The sequence below is a fragment of the Amphibalanus amphitrite genome, unplaced genomic scaffold, assembly GCF_019059575.1.
Source record: "Amphibalanus amphitrite isolate SeventyFive unplaced genomic scaffold, NRLGWU_Aamphi_draft 000132F_arrow, whole genome shotgun sequence".
NCBI classification, from domain to species: domain Eukaryota; kingdom Metazoa; phylum Arthropoda; class Thecostraca; order Balanomorpha; family Balanidae; genus Amphibalanus; species Amphibalanus amphitrite.
This window is the reverse complement of record NW_024881627.1, coordinates 250,425-270,058: the sequence shown is the minus strand read 5'-3', so window position 1 is coordinate 270,058 and position 19,634 is coordinate 250,425. Positions and strand designations below refer to the sequence as shown.

General features: G+C 46.3%; 1 protein-coding gene across 1 annotated transcript in view; it reads right to left on the bottom strand.

Annotated features, from left to right (window-relative positions):
* Nucleotides 1-19,634, bottom strand: part of LOC122382045 (serine/arginine repetitive matrix protein 2-like) — a 34,421-nt gene that overhangs the window by 12,001 nt on the left and 2,786 nt on the right. Inside the window, exons 2-3 of the mRNA XM_043366924.1 lie at nt 9,268-9,314; nt 2,475-2,516 (exon numbers count right to left, since the gene is read on the bottom strand). Of these exons, the coding sequence (XP_043222859.1) occupies nt 2,475-2,516; nt 9,268-9,273 (48 nt within the window). The 5' untranslated portion in view covers nt 9,274-9,314. The remainder of the gene's footprint in view (nt 1-2,474; nt 2,517-9,267; nt 9,315-19,634) is intronic.

Below are 19,634 nucleotides of genomic sequence, written 5' to 3'. Positions count from 1 at the left end.
ATTAGAGGCCTCAGGCCACCAAAGGAAATATTTTCACCATTTTATCCAGGTCCTGACAATTTTTCAACAATTGGCGCATAAGTCGGAAACCAATAGAGCTACAGCGCTGTAGAAAAGCGTATTCAATAGCTCTTCCATAGGTCTTTCTAATTGTTGATCTCAGATTTGACCTATGGTCAACGGTTTAGCCTCCAGAGGGCAAAAACTCAAAATTTGACGTTTTGGCGGAAAAGGTTTCTGTATAACTTTTGACTTCAAGCTTGTATTATCCCAATTTTACAAGCACCGCAATTGTCTCGTCGAGATGCGTCGAATGTTGACCTGAAAAGGTCAACCCAAAAATTTGACCTTAGGTCAAGGTCACAGAAGTCATGTTGCATGACATTTGATTCGTATTGTTGAGCTGAACACATTCATGGCGCTTTCAGCGCTCTAGCATGCTTCTATCCAGAGTTATTATAGAAATTAAAAAAACTGTTGGTCACGTTTCATGACCTGAGTGACCTCATGGGCATAAAAGGAGTCACATTTGCATTTTTCCTCACATGTGTCCCGATGTTTGAGGGTGTTTTCGGCCAAAAGAAGAGCATTTCACTATTTCCCCATTGACTTATAATGGGGAGGTCACAAAACTGACCTGACCTTAGGTCATCGATATCAAAATTCAGAGATACACAAGTTGTTGGTACTGATTCCCTTGTGCAATAGCCCGAGTTTCAAACTTCTGGTATGTAGCAGTTTTTTTAGGCACGGTCACTTAACTTGGTGACCTGACCTTACGTGACCTGGGGTTAATTTTTTTACATACGATGCGAAGTTGATGTATCATAAGCTATACAAAGTTTCGCGGCGCTGCGCGCAGCGGTTTCCTTAACACTCGCAAAAACTGGCAGATGGGGCCAAAAACGCCTCCCCCACCTGGGCGAAGATAATGATTAAATAACAACTTATTCGAAGGGCCATGGCATGTGAAATGTGATGCTGGTAAAAAGAAACATATTGTCATACATTTTTATACAAGTTTTTGAATAAGCAGGACATTTTTAACGGTTATTGCCTTTTTGAGGAGAAACCTTTCAAATTAAGTTAAAGAACACATAAAAGTGAAAAGACTTTCTTATTGTTTCTTTCTTTCTTTCTTATGGTGAAAAGGCTTTCTACGGTAAGAAGACTGAAAAAGCTATCGACAACGCTTTTTCGTGACGCTGTAGCCCTGTTACGAGTTATGCGCCAATGCGTCCAAGAATGTCGACACTCGAAAAAAGGACCTTTGATGACCTTAGCATTGACCTGATAAAAAATCACCGAAGCACTTTTGAAAGTAACTTTCTTACTACTGTTTTTAGGCATTGGGGAGCTCTCCATCACCACGGCGAAGCCGGCTGGGATCCCACCTGAGCGCGGGCAAACTTACTGAAACACGCCTATCATCTGTTAGAAATTTAGATACAAACTTATTCACATATCTCTCAGACAAGCATTGAGAAAATTATGGTTGAAGCTATGCTCATGTAATTTGCAAGCAAGTTACGACCAAATTTCTAAAGAAACTGCAAGCTAAAAAATTTACGGCGAAAAAGAAATTAGAAAACGAAACTTAACCTCTCCAGACCCAATGGTTTTCTGCATACGCCCCGGCCGATGGGGGGGGGGGGTACGACCCCCTCGCCGGTTCACCCCTACTAGAGCTAGCCTCGCGGTAAAAAACGAACGTGAGCGCCGTTACGAGACGCAGCAATTGGTACCCTACTTACAAGTGTCAGGTCACGCAGAGACCTCTGAGGTCAGGTCAAAAGCCCAATGGTATGGTTTTTGTTTTGGGTAAATATCATCGCCAAAAATGATCGCAGAGCCGCGATTTCGGCATCATCGTGTTTGCCGTGCTCAGACGCGTCGAAAAGTTTTTGCATATGAGTATTACGAGATATAGAATAGTTAGTACTCATACCCTCGTGCAATACCCCGAGTATCAAGCATCTAGATGACATTTGATCGCAAAGTTTTCTTTGTTTAGAGCCATGGTTACATCACTTGACCTGGTGACCTATCCTTAGCTGATCTGGGATCAAAAATTTCACAAACGATGCAAGATTGATGGATGCTTAACTATACCAATCTTCCGAGGTTTGCTTTATACAGCAAAAACTGGTGAGTGTGGCCAACTCCATTCACCTCCCACCCCAGGTGAAGGTTAACATGCACGAGAGGAGTCTTAAGTTATTAGAAATGTTTGAGTAAAAAAAAACAATAACCCACTTAGTCATTGCGAAAAAGAGATATGTAAATTAGTTACTAAAAATACTGCAATTGATTTTCGTTCGAAATAAGTGACATAATTTTGAAGTGAAACTGACTTGCACCTTTAAAGTCTGGCATCGAATTTTGACTAGAACATCAACAGACACAAGCACAAACACAGAGACAAAACGACAAACTTAATCCTAGCTAAGTATCATGGTGCAAGCTACACTCACCAGAGTAATGTTTTGCTCGATACTTTCGGATGCATTTTTGTTCTGAAAAATATTTCAAAACGGTTAAAACCGTAAACCGAAAGAGGCGCGCGGCGCGCCAGCGAGAACAAACACCGGCTGTCGAGTAGCGAACCCCAGCTGCCCCACACACACGAGCACCATCAGCCACACGGCCATCGATCAGCACTCGCCGAGATCGCCCGCCACACACGGCTAACAGTCTTGGGCCGCAGTCTAGTGCGGGCACGCCTACACAGCCTCAGTCGGAGGTGGTCGTGGTACGGAGTACAGCCGGGGCACCGGTATTCACAGCGGGACACGGCCTCGGTAACTTGCACCATGATACCTGAGAACATACACGCTAGGCTTACCAGTGTCAGCTCGCTCAGCTCGGCCTCAGACAGGTGGCCCGTCGGATCGGAGGGCCACTCGGCCGCCGCCGGGCCGGCTCCGCCGTCTCCATCGAGCTGGGGCTCGCGCTCGGGCGCCGGCGCGCCGCCGAACGAGTAGATGTCATCTCGGTCCACTGGTGCGGAAAGGCACGGAGGTGCCGGGGGCGCCGGCACGACCGGCGGCGCCGAGCTCAGCAGCCACTGGGCCTTGCCTTTCAGTGAAGCCAACAGGCCAAGAGAGGACTTTTTGGGAGCAGAACTCTGATTGCTAGACCCAGCGGTTGCAGGGGGAGCTTGGGAGGTATACCTTTCATGCGCCCTTTGAACCTCCCCAGTCAGGTAGTCGGCCAAGGAAAACGGAGAAGGAGATGCGTCTACCGCTCCAATAGCCTGAGGGACATCGGCAGGGTTTACAACTGTACTCTTTGGTGCCTCGGTCGGTCCGACGGCGTCCGCTTCCGGATGCACTTGAGTTTTGCTCAACAGCATCGCCTTTTCTTTCAAGGCACGCAGGCTGAGGAGCGACTTCGGGGCCTCGCGATGGACGGGCGCCTCGGGTTCCTTCTCCTTCTCCGCTGCAGCGCTGTCCTTTTCTTTGCCTTCATCTTTACGAGACCTCTTGGGAGGTTTGATGTTCTTGAGATCACAAAGCAGGATTGGTGAGTTGCTAGGAGAATAAGGCGCGTCTTCTTCGTTGACTTCTTCCTCACTCTCGTCCCAGCCGGGATCACCCGGAAGATCGTCTGGAGGCTCGTCTGGAGGCTCGTCTGGAGGCTCCCCTGGAGGAGTGTTTCGAGCATCTCCATAAACACCTCCCGTTTCGTTGTTTTTCAACGTCTCTGCATCCATCCGAGAGGCGTCTGGCGTCATCTCGTGGGGAGACATTTTCCTACGAGTCCGGTCCCGTGCAGCTTCCTCACGGTCTCCATCCACGGACCGTTGTCGCTTTCTCCAGACTCCGTCTGCCGGAGACGCGACACATCCTTGACCGTGCGACTCTGCCCGCCGATCATCTGCCATTCTATCTCCGAATTCGCGCCCATGGTGACTACCTCCTGTTGACGGGGCCCTGTCCTTGCGTGCATGCTCTGACTGACCCTCGTGTTCGCCGAAGGAACCTACTGGGGATTTGTTGTGATGGTAGTCACCGTGAACCGGCGAGGATCTATGATTGTCGCTGTAAACAGAAGTGACTCTTTCCCCGTCTGAGCAGCGAGAGGTGGATCGAGGGGCGGAGGATTCTAACAAAGCAGGCAGAGGCGGAGTTCTGGGGCCGATTCGACCACTATTTATCCGTGACACCCACTCGGGCAGTGCCGGTAGCCGGCTCACTTCTGTGGCACCGGCCTCCGGCGAGGCGGGCTCCCACCTCGTCTTCCGAGGTCTCGTTCTAGCCGTCACCGTCTGCTCCTCGGGACGGTGTGGCGCCTTGTGGGGGCCTGTGCTTCCATGCGGCGTCTCGCCGGGGTGCGCAGCTGGTCTAGAGACATTGGAACTGTGCTTGTTTGGTGCGCCACCAAATGTCATTTTAGCAGCTTCGCTTTGAACCCAGCCACTTGCTCGGTAGAGAGAAGGTTTCGCCTCCTGAACGGGTTTACGTTCGGTCGAAGACTTGCTTTCGATGAGCGGTGGTTTAGCCTTATCCTCCTTCTTATCCGGCTTCGTTTTTGGTTGAGATATCTTCGGTGTCGTGAGCAGAGTATCAAGAAGCGATGAGCCCTGAGCTACTGCAGACGAATCGCGCAACTTTTGCTCAATGTTCTGCAGCTTTTGCCGCTTACGTCTTTCTTTCTCTTCTGGAGTTTCATAGGGACGTGAACTGGAAGTGCTCTCGTATCTTGGATGTTTACTCGTCAGACGAGGCGGAGGTGCTTTGCTCTTCAGCGCACTTGAAAACGGGTCTACCCGATTCTGCCGCGAAGTCTTCCCGTCAGACTTCTTCGGGATTCTGCAGCAAAAGAAACAAATCTTTTAGTACCAGTGTACTTCGTGTCGTGCCCCTACCCCACATTTATGCTTTAAAATCACCACTCAAAGAAAAAAAGCAAACTCGCAGAACAGGGAATGGTCAAATCGAGAGTTACAATAACAACAGTGCATAACTTTCAAGATTATTTGGGAATGTACTCCTCATTTTAAATAAACCGGATAACTCGGAGAACGCGGATGATTGACATAACACCTTCACAAATGACTTTACACTAGAGATTGCAAGTGGCACGATTTTGACCGATCAATAAGAATTAATCTGAAGATACGCACCTTTGATCCTTGGATGTCTTCTTCGAGGCACTGGAGCCGCTTGCAGCGCTGTCGCTCCGTTCGGTCATCTGACTTGGCTTTTTCGCATCTGATGTCGAGTCGGCGCTTTGACTTGACCCTGGACCCTTGCGATTTTCTTCCGCGACGGGTTGGCTCGTCTCCTTTTTCGCTAGTTCTTCGTCACGTTTGACAGCCTGAGTCGAATCGGCGGAGATGCTCGAGCCAGATGGCGCTTGTTTCAGCTTGTCTGAAAGCTGCCTCGTTAGATATCTTTTGGCTTTCTTGTAGAGCCTTCGATGACTTTTGGAGAACTTGACATCTCGCAGCCTCACCACGCATCGCTTTACGCGAAACTTCCTGCGGATTTTCTTGTCGGCTCTAGATTCGACAAAGCCACCATACGTCTTCACCTCCCTGGCTTCCTCTTTCACAGTCTCACGAGGCGCCTGAGCAGTAGCTGGCACTTCAGTAGAGCCTACCTGAGCTTCGGATGGGTGCGCCGGCTGCGCATCCGCTGGAGACGGTTCGATTGCCGAGCTCTCAACTGGCTGATCTGTTATTCCACTGTCAGCTCCCTGAGCCAGCAACGGACCAATATCTTCCGTGAGCGAGCTGGCGATAGATGGCAGGGCATCCTCATGAACAACGAAAATGCTGTACGTCTTCTTCGGCGCGTCCTGGTCACCTCCCTCAACTTTCAGAGGAGTTTGTTCATCACTTGGTTTAGCCGAGGGTAGAGCATCATCACTCGGCGCTGAACCGTCATCAGCCGCCTGCGGAAGTGTAGACGAGGCGCAAGGTGCAACTGGATTGACATCCACTGCGAGCGATGTAAGGGAATCCTCTTTGACTGGGACGTCTGGAGACATAGGGCCCGCGTCACCATCTCTTGAGACGCTCGATGCAGTGTTGCCTGGCGAGCCGACATCCAGCCCAGTTGCGCTCCCTCCGGACATGTGCGGCGGGCTGGCACACGGGCTGGATGGATCAGAGCCTCCTGCGGGACTGGCATCGTCACCTTCCAGAATATCAATCAGCCCAGCGGCATCAAAACCGTGGTCCCCGTCATCGGATGAAATGTCAGCAAACCCCTTCTGTGCGCTGCCCCACACTTCTTTTGCGGCGTCGTTCTTTTTGGTACCAGAGCTATCCGCCGACTCTAGGAAGTCGAGCTCTTGGGCGACGAGCTCGGCATCCAGGCTCTCAATCTTGTTGCTTTTGCTTAATGACTTCAAAATTTCCGTTGAATGGGGACTCTTTATGGGCGACGGCAGCACAGCCTTTGGAGTGCCTCCATCTTCACCAGCAGAAGTCTTCGCATCCTCTGAAGGCACATCCTGGGTTTCCCGTGACCGACTCCTTCGTACGTGTTCACCTTTCTTGGGGGATTTCCGCGCTTCTTTTGCGGAATCCCGCCTTCGGCGACTCTTGGGAGTTGGACGCACGTACTCAGTCGATGCGGCCAAAGCATCCTCTTCAGTGGCGCTGGACTGAGAATGAGTGCTTTTAATCGTCGGCCTTTGATATGAACGTATCTCGGATTCTGTCAGCCTTGGTAGGCACAGCATCGGCCGCATACTGAGAGGTAGATTCAAGGAAGTCGGTGCGCGATGTTCTGACCTCGATGAGCTCTTTCTACGTCTCCGACTCTGTCCGGCTTTTTGTTTGCGTTCTAAAATTCCCGGCTCATTGAGCTCATGCTCTTCGAAAGACGGGGCGTGGATGACATCTCCTTTCACCACCTCATCCAACACTTCATCAAGATGATCTAACCAATCGGAGTTGCAGCCGCCAGCCGTCAGAAGATCAACCTTTTCCTGGACCTTTTTGGAAATCTGGTACGAGTCAGATCCAGGTTTCCCAAACACGACGCTTCTTGAAAAGCCAGCGAAGGACTCTTCACTCCCTGACCTTTCTACCCTGTCATGATCATGAAGTCTTTCTTCGATCTCCTTTAGCCGTTGTTTCTTCTTGTTTGCTTTATTTCTCTTCTTCTGTTCAAGTTCTTCAGAACCCGATCTTGGGCTGGAGCATGTCGATTTTCGTCTTGGAGCACGAATATGCACTTTCTTCCGATCACGTCCCTCCTGACCTGAGTTGTTTGAAGTCCTTTGGTGGTTACTCAGACTGAGCTTCTGAACTCTTACAGACAAATTTCGAAGAACAACCGGAACGCCATCAACCAGGTATTCACTTTTCTCGGAGGAACGGGATGGTTCTTTGATTGAAGCATGCACAAGGATCTCGGGTTCAGCCTTGCATACAATAGACGGCTCATCATAAGCGTGACCATCGTTCAAGAGGGCTTCAGCGGTTTGCGGAATTTCTCCTTGATCTGCATCATCAGACGTCCGTGTCCACTCATCGCCCTGGTGGAGCTCCTCAGCATCCCCCTCCGAAAGCTTTTTTGATTTTAAGCTCGCTACCTGCTCTTCATCTGAAACCGTTCTCACGTCCGTAATTCGCCAGAGATCTTCTGGTGGATCCTCCGGCGGACCTGGACTACCATGTGAACGGTCCTGATTTTCGACCACGTCCCCTCCAAAGCCATCCATCTCTTTGTCTGAATCTGAGCTCTTTACGTCCTCTCTGGTATTTGACATACAGGTGTCTCCAACGCCCAAGAGTGGCTGTCCTGCGTCATGTTGGTTTTCCTCCTGCACTGATGCTGTGTGACGACATAAATCGGTCATGTTATCGCCTTCAGACGCTTTGTCTTCCCGTTGCCCATCGCCTACTAGTTCGATCTGTTTCGATCTTGAACTTTCGTCGTACTGTATCGCAGTTTCCGATACTTTTGAACTTTCGTCGTCCTGTGTTGCAGTTTCCGATACTTTTGAACTTTCGTCGTCCTGTGTCGCAGTTTCCGATACTTTTGAACTTTCGTCGTTCTGTGTCGCAGTTTCCGATACTTTTGAACTTTCGTCGTCCTGTCTCGCAGTTTCCGATACTTTTGAACTTTCGTCGTCCTGTGTCGCAGTTTCCGATACTTTTGAACCTTCGTCGTCCTGTCTCGCAGTTTCCGATACCTTTGAACTTCCGTCCTCCTGTGTCGCAGTTTCCGATACTTTGGAACTTTCGTCGTCCTGTGTCGCGGTTTCCGATACCTTTGAACTTCCGTCGTCCTGTGTCGCAATTTCCCATACTTTGAAACTATCGTCGTCCTGTATCGCAGTTTCCGATACTTTTGAACTTTCGTCGTCCTGTCTCGCAGTTTCCGATACTTTTGAACTTTCGTCGTCCTGTGTCGCAGTTTCCGATACTTTTGAACCTTCGTCGTCCTGTGTCGCGGTTTCCGATACCTTTGAACTTTCGTCGTCCTGTATCGCAGTTTCCGATACTTTGGAACTTTCGTCGTCCTGTGTCGCGGTTTCCGATACCTTTGAACTTTCGTCGTCCTGTATCGCAGTTTCCGATACTTTGGAACTTTCGTCGTCCTGTGTCGCAGTTTCCGATACTTCCTCAACATCAGCGCAACTGGCCGATAGTGAACCCTCATCAACATGTGAAGACGTCACACCATCATTTGCTCTGTCTACAACCGACTTACTTCCAGTTGCATCCGGTAGTGTTTCTGAATGTGACGTGATTCCATCAGATACTTCATCTGAGCGTTGCGGGACGTCTGTTGTTTTGGAACCATTTGCTACATCGAGTTTAAACACGTGAAGGTCATGAATTTCAGGACCATGGAAATAATCTTCCGTCACTACCACATCCGAGTGTGGCTGCTTTGAGGAAGAAACGGCAGTGCCTGCCAGGGGCGAAGAAGCTGCTCCGACCTCCCCTGAGCTGCAATCAGGGCTGACCCTAGAAGGTGTTGTAACTGTGTCTGGTTCACAAGCGCTTATCATCGCATCCCTATCCGCTACCGAGTCCCTCTCTAGGCCTATTGAAACTGTATCCGGGGAAGGCACTGGATCAGGACAGGATGGAGGCGATTTGACTTCCGGACATTCGGCCGAAATGCCCGGAGTACCCGCACCACTCCCTACACCCGCCGACTGAGGCTTTGACAAAGTATCATCACTGTTGCTATCACAGTTCGCTTCAGGCTCTACACTGGCGACAGGTGGCAAATTAACAATCGCGCCGTCTGTTTCCGGCGAAGCGTCTTCCGGTGTCGCCTCTCTGGATACCTCCATGACGTGGCGTGATGGCGGCGCTCGCAGGTGCTCTCCGGTTCCTGCAAAAAGACAACGCATCGTAATAAAGGCGAAACACAAATAGTTTGTGGGCTTATGCAAAGAAGAAAGTGTTTTAAGTGCGACTTTTGGATATTGCTATATGATTCATACACAATTGAGGGTTGGCTAATCTAAATTAATAGATGGTGTTGATGATTAGCCTTTTAAAGTTACCCAGTGCCTAATATTACGCATTTAGCTGGGGCAACATCGCAGTAACATGTTGTCAGCTCGTCATCTTAAGCCGCTAATCTCCTTACCACCATCATGGGCATGACATTCCTACTTACCACAGTTAATGTCAAGGTTAACAAATATCAGGAGCACATCAAAGGTAGGAGCCATCACATATTTTAGGTAAAAAAAACAGGTCAATGTTCGGCACCCAAACTAACCAAACCCAGTACAGAAAACGGCGAACTTGTACGTTGTATAGCCATTCGCGGCAAACAAGTCATGTCGGCTGTTTGCCGCCGAGGGGACCCATTACAGCCATCTAAACACCGAGCCAATGGATATCTCAAGATTTCATTAGAACATTGCATCTTCTTCTAGCCGTTACCTTCATAGACACTGCATCACCTTTTGCCTACCAAAGCTGGGAAATGAACTGCATACTCATGTCATATATCGCATATATTTGAAGTAACTGCTTGTTCCAAATCAACCACGGCCAAGGCAGTGCCTGACTATGTAAATACGGCTCATTCTTTGTTCGCACGGCTGGTGATACGAGAACATCACGAATGATAGACTACCTACATACAACTATACAATATAGTAAAATACAAGAGAGTAAAGTTCTAGGAAAATGACGTGTCTCCTGCCTAGTTTTTAACCCGTTAAATCCAAATTAATGAAAGTTCAGTGGGAAATTACAAAATGACAGCCCCGTAAGAACGAAAGCATCAGCATGAAACAAATGCTATTGAACAAAAAAAGGGACCTCGATGAGGCATTACTGAAATTAACCAATACCAGTCCTAAGCTTCTTTAAAAAAAATCCAAAAACTACCTGGATGAAAACACTGATGACCGGAACATCTTAAGAAAAGCCAAATTCGACTCGATGCCTAAACCATGCTAATTCTCTCCCGTTAAATATCCAATGGGGATGTTCGGCTTATTTCCTCACCAGGTGGCAGCACTGCCTTCTTTGGACACAGAAACTGTGGCGGCGAATGCGCCAATGTGTTTTGCACTGTGTGGAGTCCGTACGGTGTCGGTCCGAGGGACTGAATTTCGGTGAATTTGATAGCAATTGATTTGAATTTTGCTCAGATGGGTTGTGAATTTATATTCAGAAAGTGTCACAAACATGGAAAGGCAAGTTTACAAAGGACAGGAGACTTAGAAAGGCTTCAATTGACGTAGCCGAAGAGAGGCGAGAAGCCGAAGATAGACCGACTCCAAACGGTAATACCGTCGATGTAACACGTTTCCTGACATTTTTTTTATGGCGAGCATAACTAAGAGTATAAAATAGTCTAACTTAACTCATAGCTGGATCTTGTATTGCCCATATGAGGTAATTTACCTGTATAAGTTTATGGGCATATCAATATAGGAAATTGGCCAGCCCTTTGAGAAAGTCATTAAAAGATGATACATGCTGCTGAGAAATGAGAATGATTATATAAATTCAATGTATTTTTATAAGATTCATTGCAAGCATTTTAGCAATGTTCTACTTTGTCTGGTACCAAAGATATTGCATGCAGATAAAGGTTTATTATTATATAAAGGTTATGATGGAAAAAGACAAATAGGATCTATTTTGACACCAGCAACCAGGAGGTATATGTAATAGAACACTAAGCTACCTACTATTTATGAATTGTTACAAGTATTGATATTTGATAATCTTCATGGTGTTACAGGTGCCTGCAGTGCAATCATGCTTCTGGTGCGGAGTTGTCAGGATGGAGTCCGAGGAATCAAGGAAGGCAGAGGACCTGCGTATGAAGGAACCAGCCCTGTGGATGAAGTTCTGAGGTGCATACAGAGGGATCCCACTGAAAGACCAGGTAGGAGTTGGTGAACAGCTTGTACACTGCAGTATATCATCCAGAAGTAACTGATAGCCTTTCTTGCAAAATGTTTTTTTTTTAACTCATCACCACCTAAAGCTACTCATTATTGATATAATATCTTCATTTCATCAGGTAAATAATTGTTTACTCTAGGTTGATTCACACTGAAGTGAACACTGTTTTAGAATATTCACTCAGCTTTTTAACAACTAAATACGGTCAAGTTTTTTGTTGTTTCTAAAATAATTTTTCACCTTCTAGATTTGTATAAGTAACTGCAATAAAAGTGCATTTCAAAATTGCAAATACTTTGTGTTAAGTTCATGGGTCTTGATGATGTCACTGTATCCAGTTCATCATATCAGATTTCAACTGTGCTTAGCCTTAAACTGCAATGTTTTGCTAATTGCTTCAGTATATAATGTCCTTTTATCCATGCATGTTAAACATATGTATCTCATTATGACTTGCCAAGATCTTTTCCTGCTGTCTTATGCCATTTTTCATTTATTCACAGGTGCAATGCTGCATTGATAAGATCCAGATTCAAGAGCATGGATGCTACCAGATCCTGTGATTTGTAGTTACCAGTGTCACTGCTGCTACAAATGACATCAGCAACACTTCCTTTGGTGAAAGTTTAGAGGAGCAAACAGTTGGTGCTCTGTGTAGTCACGCAGTGGAGTTTTGCCACTATCATGAAGTTGATTAAGGTGTCAATTTTTGCTCTGGCTTCTGGGACACCTTGGATCTACATTGCAACCTATGCTAGTGTTAAACATTTCGTGTCATAGTATCACTGATGCAAAGCGTGTTGCACTTGCATCATACACAAATGAGAGCCAGCAAATTGTCAGATATTTTCTAGTGATAGAGAACTGCATGCTTTAAGCAATTGTTGAAGGTGATAAGTGGTGAATGGTAGGGCTCAGCCACTCAGCTCCTTCCTTCAAAAGCTATCAATCAGCTATAGAAGAGTAGTCATAGCAATGCTTCATATGTGAAGGCTACTTGCCTGAACAGAACATTGTGGATTTGTTAATTAAGTACCTCTTTATTACAAGTTTGTGCCCATTACAAGCCAAGCTTAGATTACTTAGTTTGTTGCAAGTTTTCCAGGCAGCCTTCACACTTGTGTCGCTGAATATTGAACTTTAACTGATAGACCGACGAGATATTGTCCCTTTCGCATCAGATTGTAATCAGTCAGTCGTGTTAGTAGAAGGTACAGTCTGTCTTAAAAGTACCGCGCAAATTGACGGTGGATCCATCAAGCCTGACCGAGGAAGGGCCTGCTATAATTTAAAAGTCACCGAACCAATTAACCTGGGGAACGGACGAGGATGTCATATAGAGCCACGCAGAAATCGCCGGTGATTCGTTGCCCATCATTACAGAATGAACGCATGCCGGATGAAGGGTTAAGTCAATAGTCTGTACAAACTACAGGGATGTGATTGACTTATCTGACAGTGACGACTGACGAGCGCTAAAGGTCAACTTAAGACCGTAGGTATGCGTTCTTGTCATGGAATGTGTGCTGTAAATCGATTGTTTCATGTGTGTGAATATATGTCTGAATGTAATAAGGTTTTTAATTTCAACTGTGTAAGTTAAAATATGTGATAACGTCGTATATTTCGTACTCCGTAGCTTTTGGTGACCATTCGATCAGCTCCCTTTCCTTCCGCTCAATGACGATGTAGTAGTTTGCCTTTCACACGCGTCATTGTCTTCCTAATATCGAAATCAACTGTAGCTACTCATTTTAGCAAAATGATGAACCTGAAAAGTCGGCCGCCGTCGCCGCCCGCAGTGTTATCCCCGGCCCGGCCGGCGCCCGGCCGGCGCGTTGTGTCCAAAGCATACCGTGCTGCCACCTGGCGAGACTTTTCGGAACTCTTAGCGCGAACATCCCCATTGCCAAGGATTGATGGCATAAATGAAACCAACAATTACCATTGATTAAAGGGCATAATTTGTAGAAAAACAAATCACTTCCGCATTGCAATACATTTTGAAGCCCATGAAAACATTACAACAAAGTTCGATTTTATCACATCACAAACGGAGAATGTAGGAATCCGTCAATGCGAAATACTGGTAACAAAAACGTGCACTTACACTGTAAGATAGGTCATTGATTCCAAATCAAATAAGCATATAATCGTTTTTCAGATCACCAAAACAAGTACATAAATCGGGTCCCATTTCTTGTAAAAGCAGAAGAACTTGCTAAACCACGCCAGAGCGTCTGGTACCCAAATTATTTAAAAAAGAAAAACAAGGCGAGTAAATGTTATATCCCTTAAACAATTTTAGAACTACATATATAATATATCTAAAATCAAACAAAATCCCACATCTTCATTCCCATTAGCATTTTGCATGGCATTATACCATTATGCAAAGAGTGACAAACATATAGTATATTATCCCGCGCCATGCTGGGGGGGGGGGGGGCGGGGGGCGTTTTTATGCCCCTTCCCCTCAGGTTTCAGCAAATATATCTAATAAAACGGCGGCGCGTTCATACATCTTTTCTGCACATGTTGTGAAAATTTCAGATCCGGGTCGCTCTAGGTCAGGTCACCAGGTCACGTCAAGTGACCTTACCTCATAAAAAGTTACAATACTCGCTATAGCTATATCGACTGAACGATCGCTTGCCCTTATAGGGGAGGGGGGTCTAACGGATCCACCCTCAAGTTTTCGCAAATAACTCGCGTAAAGTGGCCGATCGTGACGAAACTTTCGGTATCCTCTGGTAATTCAATTTTATACATACCCTGAAAAATAAATGACCCTGACCCAAGTGACCTTTGACTTGTGACCTATTTCTCGAGACCATGTTTGGCCAGAATCAAGATTCGGCGTATGTCGGCTCGCATTAGCCGCGAAACATGTTTCTGGGTTGGTTTTTAGAGCTCAATTCAAAGTTAGCAACAATTTGAACACTTACAAAGTAGCTTTGGCGCCTTCGCAAAATGTTACGAGACTGTCAAAGGCGGTTGACGCCTTCTACGAATACCCGGCAGGACCCCTTCTGGTTGACCTGACCTGACCTGACTTGGCCTGCCCTATATGCATGAAGACATCATCTGCGATCAAAACTAACATGATGTTCGTGATCAGCACCCCGAAAAACCTTATCAGCCACACCTTAACACATTCTAACAGGTGCCGATTTTCCCGACTTTTGGGCCATTGACCTGACCTAGAAGGTCAACCAATGACCTAAGACCTTAAAATTGGGTATCATCGGCTTCCTCTCGTCACGGGCAACACGCTCATTTTTCCGCGAAGCTCTGGCTCGATCAGGAGCCAAACGGCAAGGGGGGTCGCATCATCGGCTTCCTCTCGTCACGGGCAGCACGCTCATTTTTCCGCGAAGCTCTAGCTCGATCAGGAGCCAAACGGCAAGGGAGGGGGGGGGGGCAACGGACCCACGCCCCCTATACGTTCGCGGCTGACAAGTGACAGAACACCAATGCATGTATATCTCGGAATTTCGATATCTGTGACCTAGCGTCGTATCAATTTTACGACCTCTCCATTAAAAGTCAATGGAGGAAACAGGTTAAAATAAACAGAAACAGGTCTGAGGTCAGCGAAGAGCGTTGAAAGAGCTACCGAATGTGCTTTTCCGCGGCGATGTAGCTCTACTGGTTCCCGAGCTATGCTCCGGGTTTTCGAAAATTGTTGAAATAGGCAAAATTTGAGCTTTGATGACCTCTGGCGACCTGACTTTGACCTGACCTTGAAAATGGCCGACGTGTTTTCTTCATTATTTTCTAGGCTCTTTCGAATGCCGCTTACCGCGTGTCGCTATGTGGCCCAGGAGCCGAGTTAGACGGGGGGAGGCGGTAAAACGCCCCCTCACCAGCACGACACGGAAAACTCAGACCACCATCACGGCGCGGGTTATCTTATGTCAGAAGGAGCTTTAGGCAAAATCCATCGAATCCATCGCAAAGAATACTCGTTAACTTTTCGACACTTCTCCGCATATGTAGTTAAAATATGAACGAGCATTAATCAAGAATATATGAACATTCACGTTACAAATTCATGCAAAATTCCAACCGTTCATTCAAATTTCAAAAGCTCAGTGCGTAGCTAAGTCGCGAGAGCGCTGGACTCCAACTGGTGAGAGCACGTGTTCCGGTTCCAAATTCCGGGGTTCGAGGCGCGACGGGCGCTCAATCTTTATAAGCCTCCGGGCGGCTATGGTTGCGGTTGGTGGCAGGCCGTAGCACGCCAAAGCAAGCCGAAGTCAGTGTGGGGGGGGGGGGGGGCGGCCGTACGCGACTATGTGCGTATGACATGTACGTTAAACTTTCGGACTCTAAACTCTGCCACAGGCCAGGACTTTCACGATCGGAAGGCAGAGGGCAGAGCAAACGCAACAAGCTGTGCTTAGCGGGGGCTCTGTCCATGTGAATCCTTTTATTCAAAAGGTTCGGACTAAATTTGGTAAAAAGATTAACACTAACAGCGTACCATTTTCGTCCATCGACTTCGTCAGCGCCGTTGTTTCATCGGGGCATCAATCGATCGATTATTAGCTCAAATATTTTCATTGTACTTGTTTTAAGTTATGAATACAAATACATTCTTAACCCTAGAACGCCTAGGGGGGGGGTTGTATCAACCCCCCCCCTGAGGTTTTTTCGAAGTGCACGCTAAACGGCTTGTCGTAGCGGGCAGAAATTTTCAACACCCTCTGGGGCAACCTTTGCGCATCTTTTGCCGAAAAAAAATTGATCGGGTCATGTCAGGTCACGGAGTTATGACGTCATAAGAGGTACAGCCTCCGGCCGGATTTTCACAAACTGAGTGCCAACGCCCGAGGTTTCCTGCCGGTGGTACGGACATCAGTTGATGGATCGTGATGAAACTTCCCATGCATGTTGGGGCAAGTATTGGCTATCATATGGTATAAGAAATTTGACCGGGTCAGGTCAGGTCACGGAGCTATGACGTCACAAGAGGAACAGCGTCCGGTACTATTTTTGAAAAGCGCCCGAACCACTATTTTGCTAATTCTTGTCACCTCAATGGGAATATGCAGCAATATTAGCTTCTATAGGGAGCAAATGGACCTCCCAAATCCAAAAATACAATCAGATTTCAAAAATTTAAATTTTGATTTTTCGAATTTCTGCCGCCGACTGTGACCTTGCCGACTTCCGGCGCTCCCAACGCGCCATTTTTAGAGCTAGGGAAACGAAATACATACCAAACGATAGAGAATTGATCAAGGAACACGATAGTGAAGGTTTCAAGTCGATATCTCCCACCGTTTTGCCGCAATCGCCGCCGAAAGTTGAAAAAAGTCTATTTTTTCCGAAAATTTGACTTTTGACCGGTCAAAAGTAGGTCAAATGTTGACCTAGGACCAAAAAATATACCACCAATCGCGAGATCTCGTTGAGAGCAATCCGTTGGTTTTTTCCGCTAAGCTCTACGACCTTCCGTTTCGAAACGCCAGGGGGGGGGTCGTAACAACCCCCCCCCTGGTCGTTCGTGTTATGAGAAATGGCCTGGTCGTGCGAGGGTTAATGTTTATGTTTTTTTTTCGGAGTTGTTAAAGGGACGCTCCCACCTTAACATTAGAGTTGAGTTGAGATAGCCAAAATGGGGTTCCTGGCTCACAATTACCGGTTTCGGCACTCACAACATCGAGAAATGCCTTAAATCGGAAATATTGAATTTCAAAATTGCAGCATTTTGATTCAGAAGGGCTAATGCATAGGAATACCCCTCTGAATGTGTGACGTCAACGCAGATATCTAACGATTTTTAAATGTTTGACTAGAACGTTTTGTAGGACGCGGTGGTATATGCTGCTTTGCGCGCAAGAAGTGCCGCACTTTCAGCTGCCAAACTATTGCTTCCAAATAAAGTCGCTAGGAACAGCGGAGATCCAAAAAAGTAAACAAAAGTAAAAGTCTAATATCTTGAAAACCGGTGAATATTTTTCGGTGAAATTTGGTAGATATTCGTTTTCGCTCTTTCTGAACCGAGCGACATCACTTTCATGCCAATTCATAAACTTTTTTGAAGGTGGGAGGGTCCCTTTAAGAGGATAAGTACAAATATTACATTTATTCAAATATTTCGGTACTAGTACCGAAATATCTGAATAAATGTAATATTTGTACTTATCTTCTTGAACAACTCCGAAAAAAACATAAACATTACTTACATATCCTGAGGAAAAGCTTTTTAATCATGACAATCAAGTCATATCTCAGATACATTCTTTCCAAATTAAAAAAAAAAAATCATGAAAAAGCTATGAGTGGTAAACTGTGCCAAAGATTAACAAGATATCTCAAAATTTAAATCCAAATAGAATAAATTACCTCTTATTCATTGGACTAAATGACAAAGTCATAAGCAATTGTTGAGAGCTGGGAGCAACGAAAGAAAATAAAAACTGCAACATTGGAATCCTGAGCTCAACCTACATTTGGAACTTTCTTCTTGAAAGTTATCTTCTTCGAAATTTGACTTTTTCACCTGACCTGGAGCTGACCTTGGCACTAAACCTCTTAATTTGGTCTCAAACGACAGGCGACACTTCGAATTTCATGACTTTTATTACCAAAACTGGCCACAAAGAACGTTCCACGTCATTAATATGAATATGCTCACTTTTCACCATTCCTTTCGGCTTTCACCTTGACCTATATCACGTGACCACAAAATTTAAAATTCAGGATCGCTTTGATTTGTCGCGGTCCCATATAACCCAAGTCCCAACTGACTTGCACGGCACCTTGCTCACCTGCCCCTAGTGGTGAACCAAATTTGAACGCAATTGGCTCTGCCCTTCTCAAGATCTGGAAGCGACCCAACGTGCGCACGTGCGTTAACACCCAACTCTGCCACAAGGCCATGCATTGCCTGGTGGGTGCCTACTTATATGCAAGGTTTCAGTTCAGAACGCTTATCAATCGGTTCAGCAATTACGGAGACATAAGATCGTGTTAAGCATCGCGGTACCGAGCCGGGAAAGGCCGCTTAAACTGATATCTGTTTTCCGTTGAACACGGATATACTCGCTGCGCTCGCTCGTTTACCTTTCTCCCGCATACACCAACACATAGGTAATATCTCCCTCAATAAAGCTCTCTTATAATTTGGGACCAAATGCGAGGCAGGTCAGCCAACCACTCTCCATTCGGTTGTCAAAAGATCACAATGGCCAGCACCAGCGAAAACTAAAAATGTCACGACTTACGACTGTATGTAATGAAATGGTAACAGTGAGAAGAGAGGTATCAAGAAAATGAAAAGAGCAATGGAGAGTGAGAGAAAATTGCTAATTTAAGCATAAGCTTTAATTTGTGCTCACAAAATATAACAAATAAGATAATTCAAAAACAAGAAACAAAATAAATGCTTAACCTTGTGTAATATTTTTTCCTCAAATTTTAATGCTCCGAAGAAACCATGTGACTCGAAATGAAAACAACAAAGTGAATCTACGTTCCAGCATTTCATTTTTTTCCAAATCCATTGCAGCTTTAAATGGAAGCAGAATAAATCAACCAGCAACATATACCAAAGAACATAAAAACAACTCAAGCAGCAAAACTGAAAACTCAGTGACATACAGAGAGCTCTTAAAGTGCAGCTCAAGACATTGAGCATCAAGAGAGTCTTACAAACAAAAGCAAGTTGAGCAAGATGAGATCAAACAACAAACAGAGAGGGAAGACAGCCAGAGGAGGGAGAGGGAGAGGGAGAGAGAGAGAGAGGGAGAGGGAGAGGGAGAGGGAGAGGGAGAGAGAGAGGGAGAGGGAGAGAGAGAGGGAGAGGGAGAGGGGGAGGGAGAGGGGGAGGGAGAGGGGGAGGGAGAGGGAGAGGGAGAGGGGGAGAGGGGGGAGAGGGGGAGAGAGAGAGAGAGAGAGAGAGAGAGAGAGAGAGAGAGAGAGAGAGAGAGAGAGAGACAGAGAGAGAGACAGAGAGAGAGAGAGACAGAGAGAGAGAGAGAGACAGAGAGACAGAGAGACAGAGAGACAGAGACAGAGAGACAGAGAGACAGAGAGACAGAGAGACAGAGAGACAGAGAGACAGAGAGACATCAATCTTATCAAGGTCCATTGCTTGCTACTTGAGTGATGAGGAGTGAGGAACCCAGCCCCCAGCAACCTATGTACAGTCCACAGCAGAAGTAATGTGTGGTTTCAGTCATGGGTATGTTCTGCTTCTGAAGCCTAGGAACGATTAGCCAGACTGCAACGAGACTTTAAATGTAGCTTACATGTATAT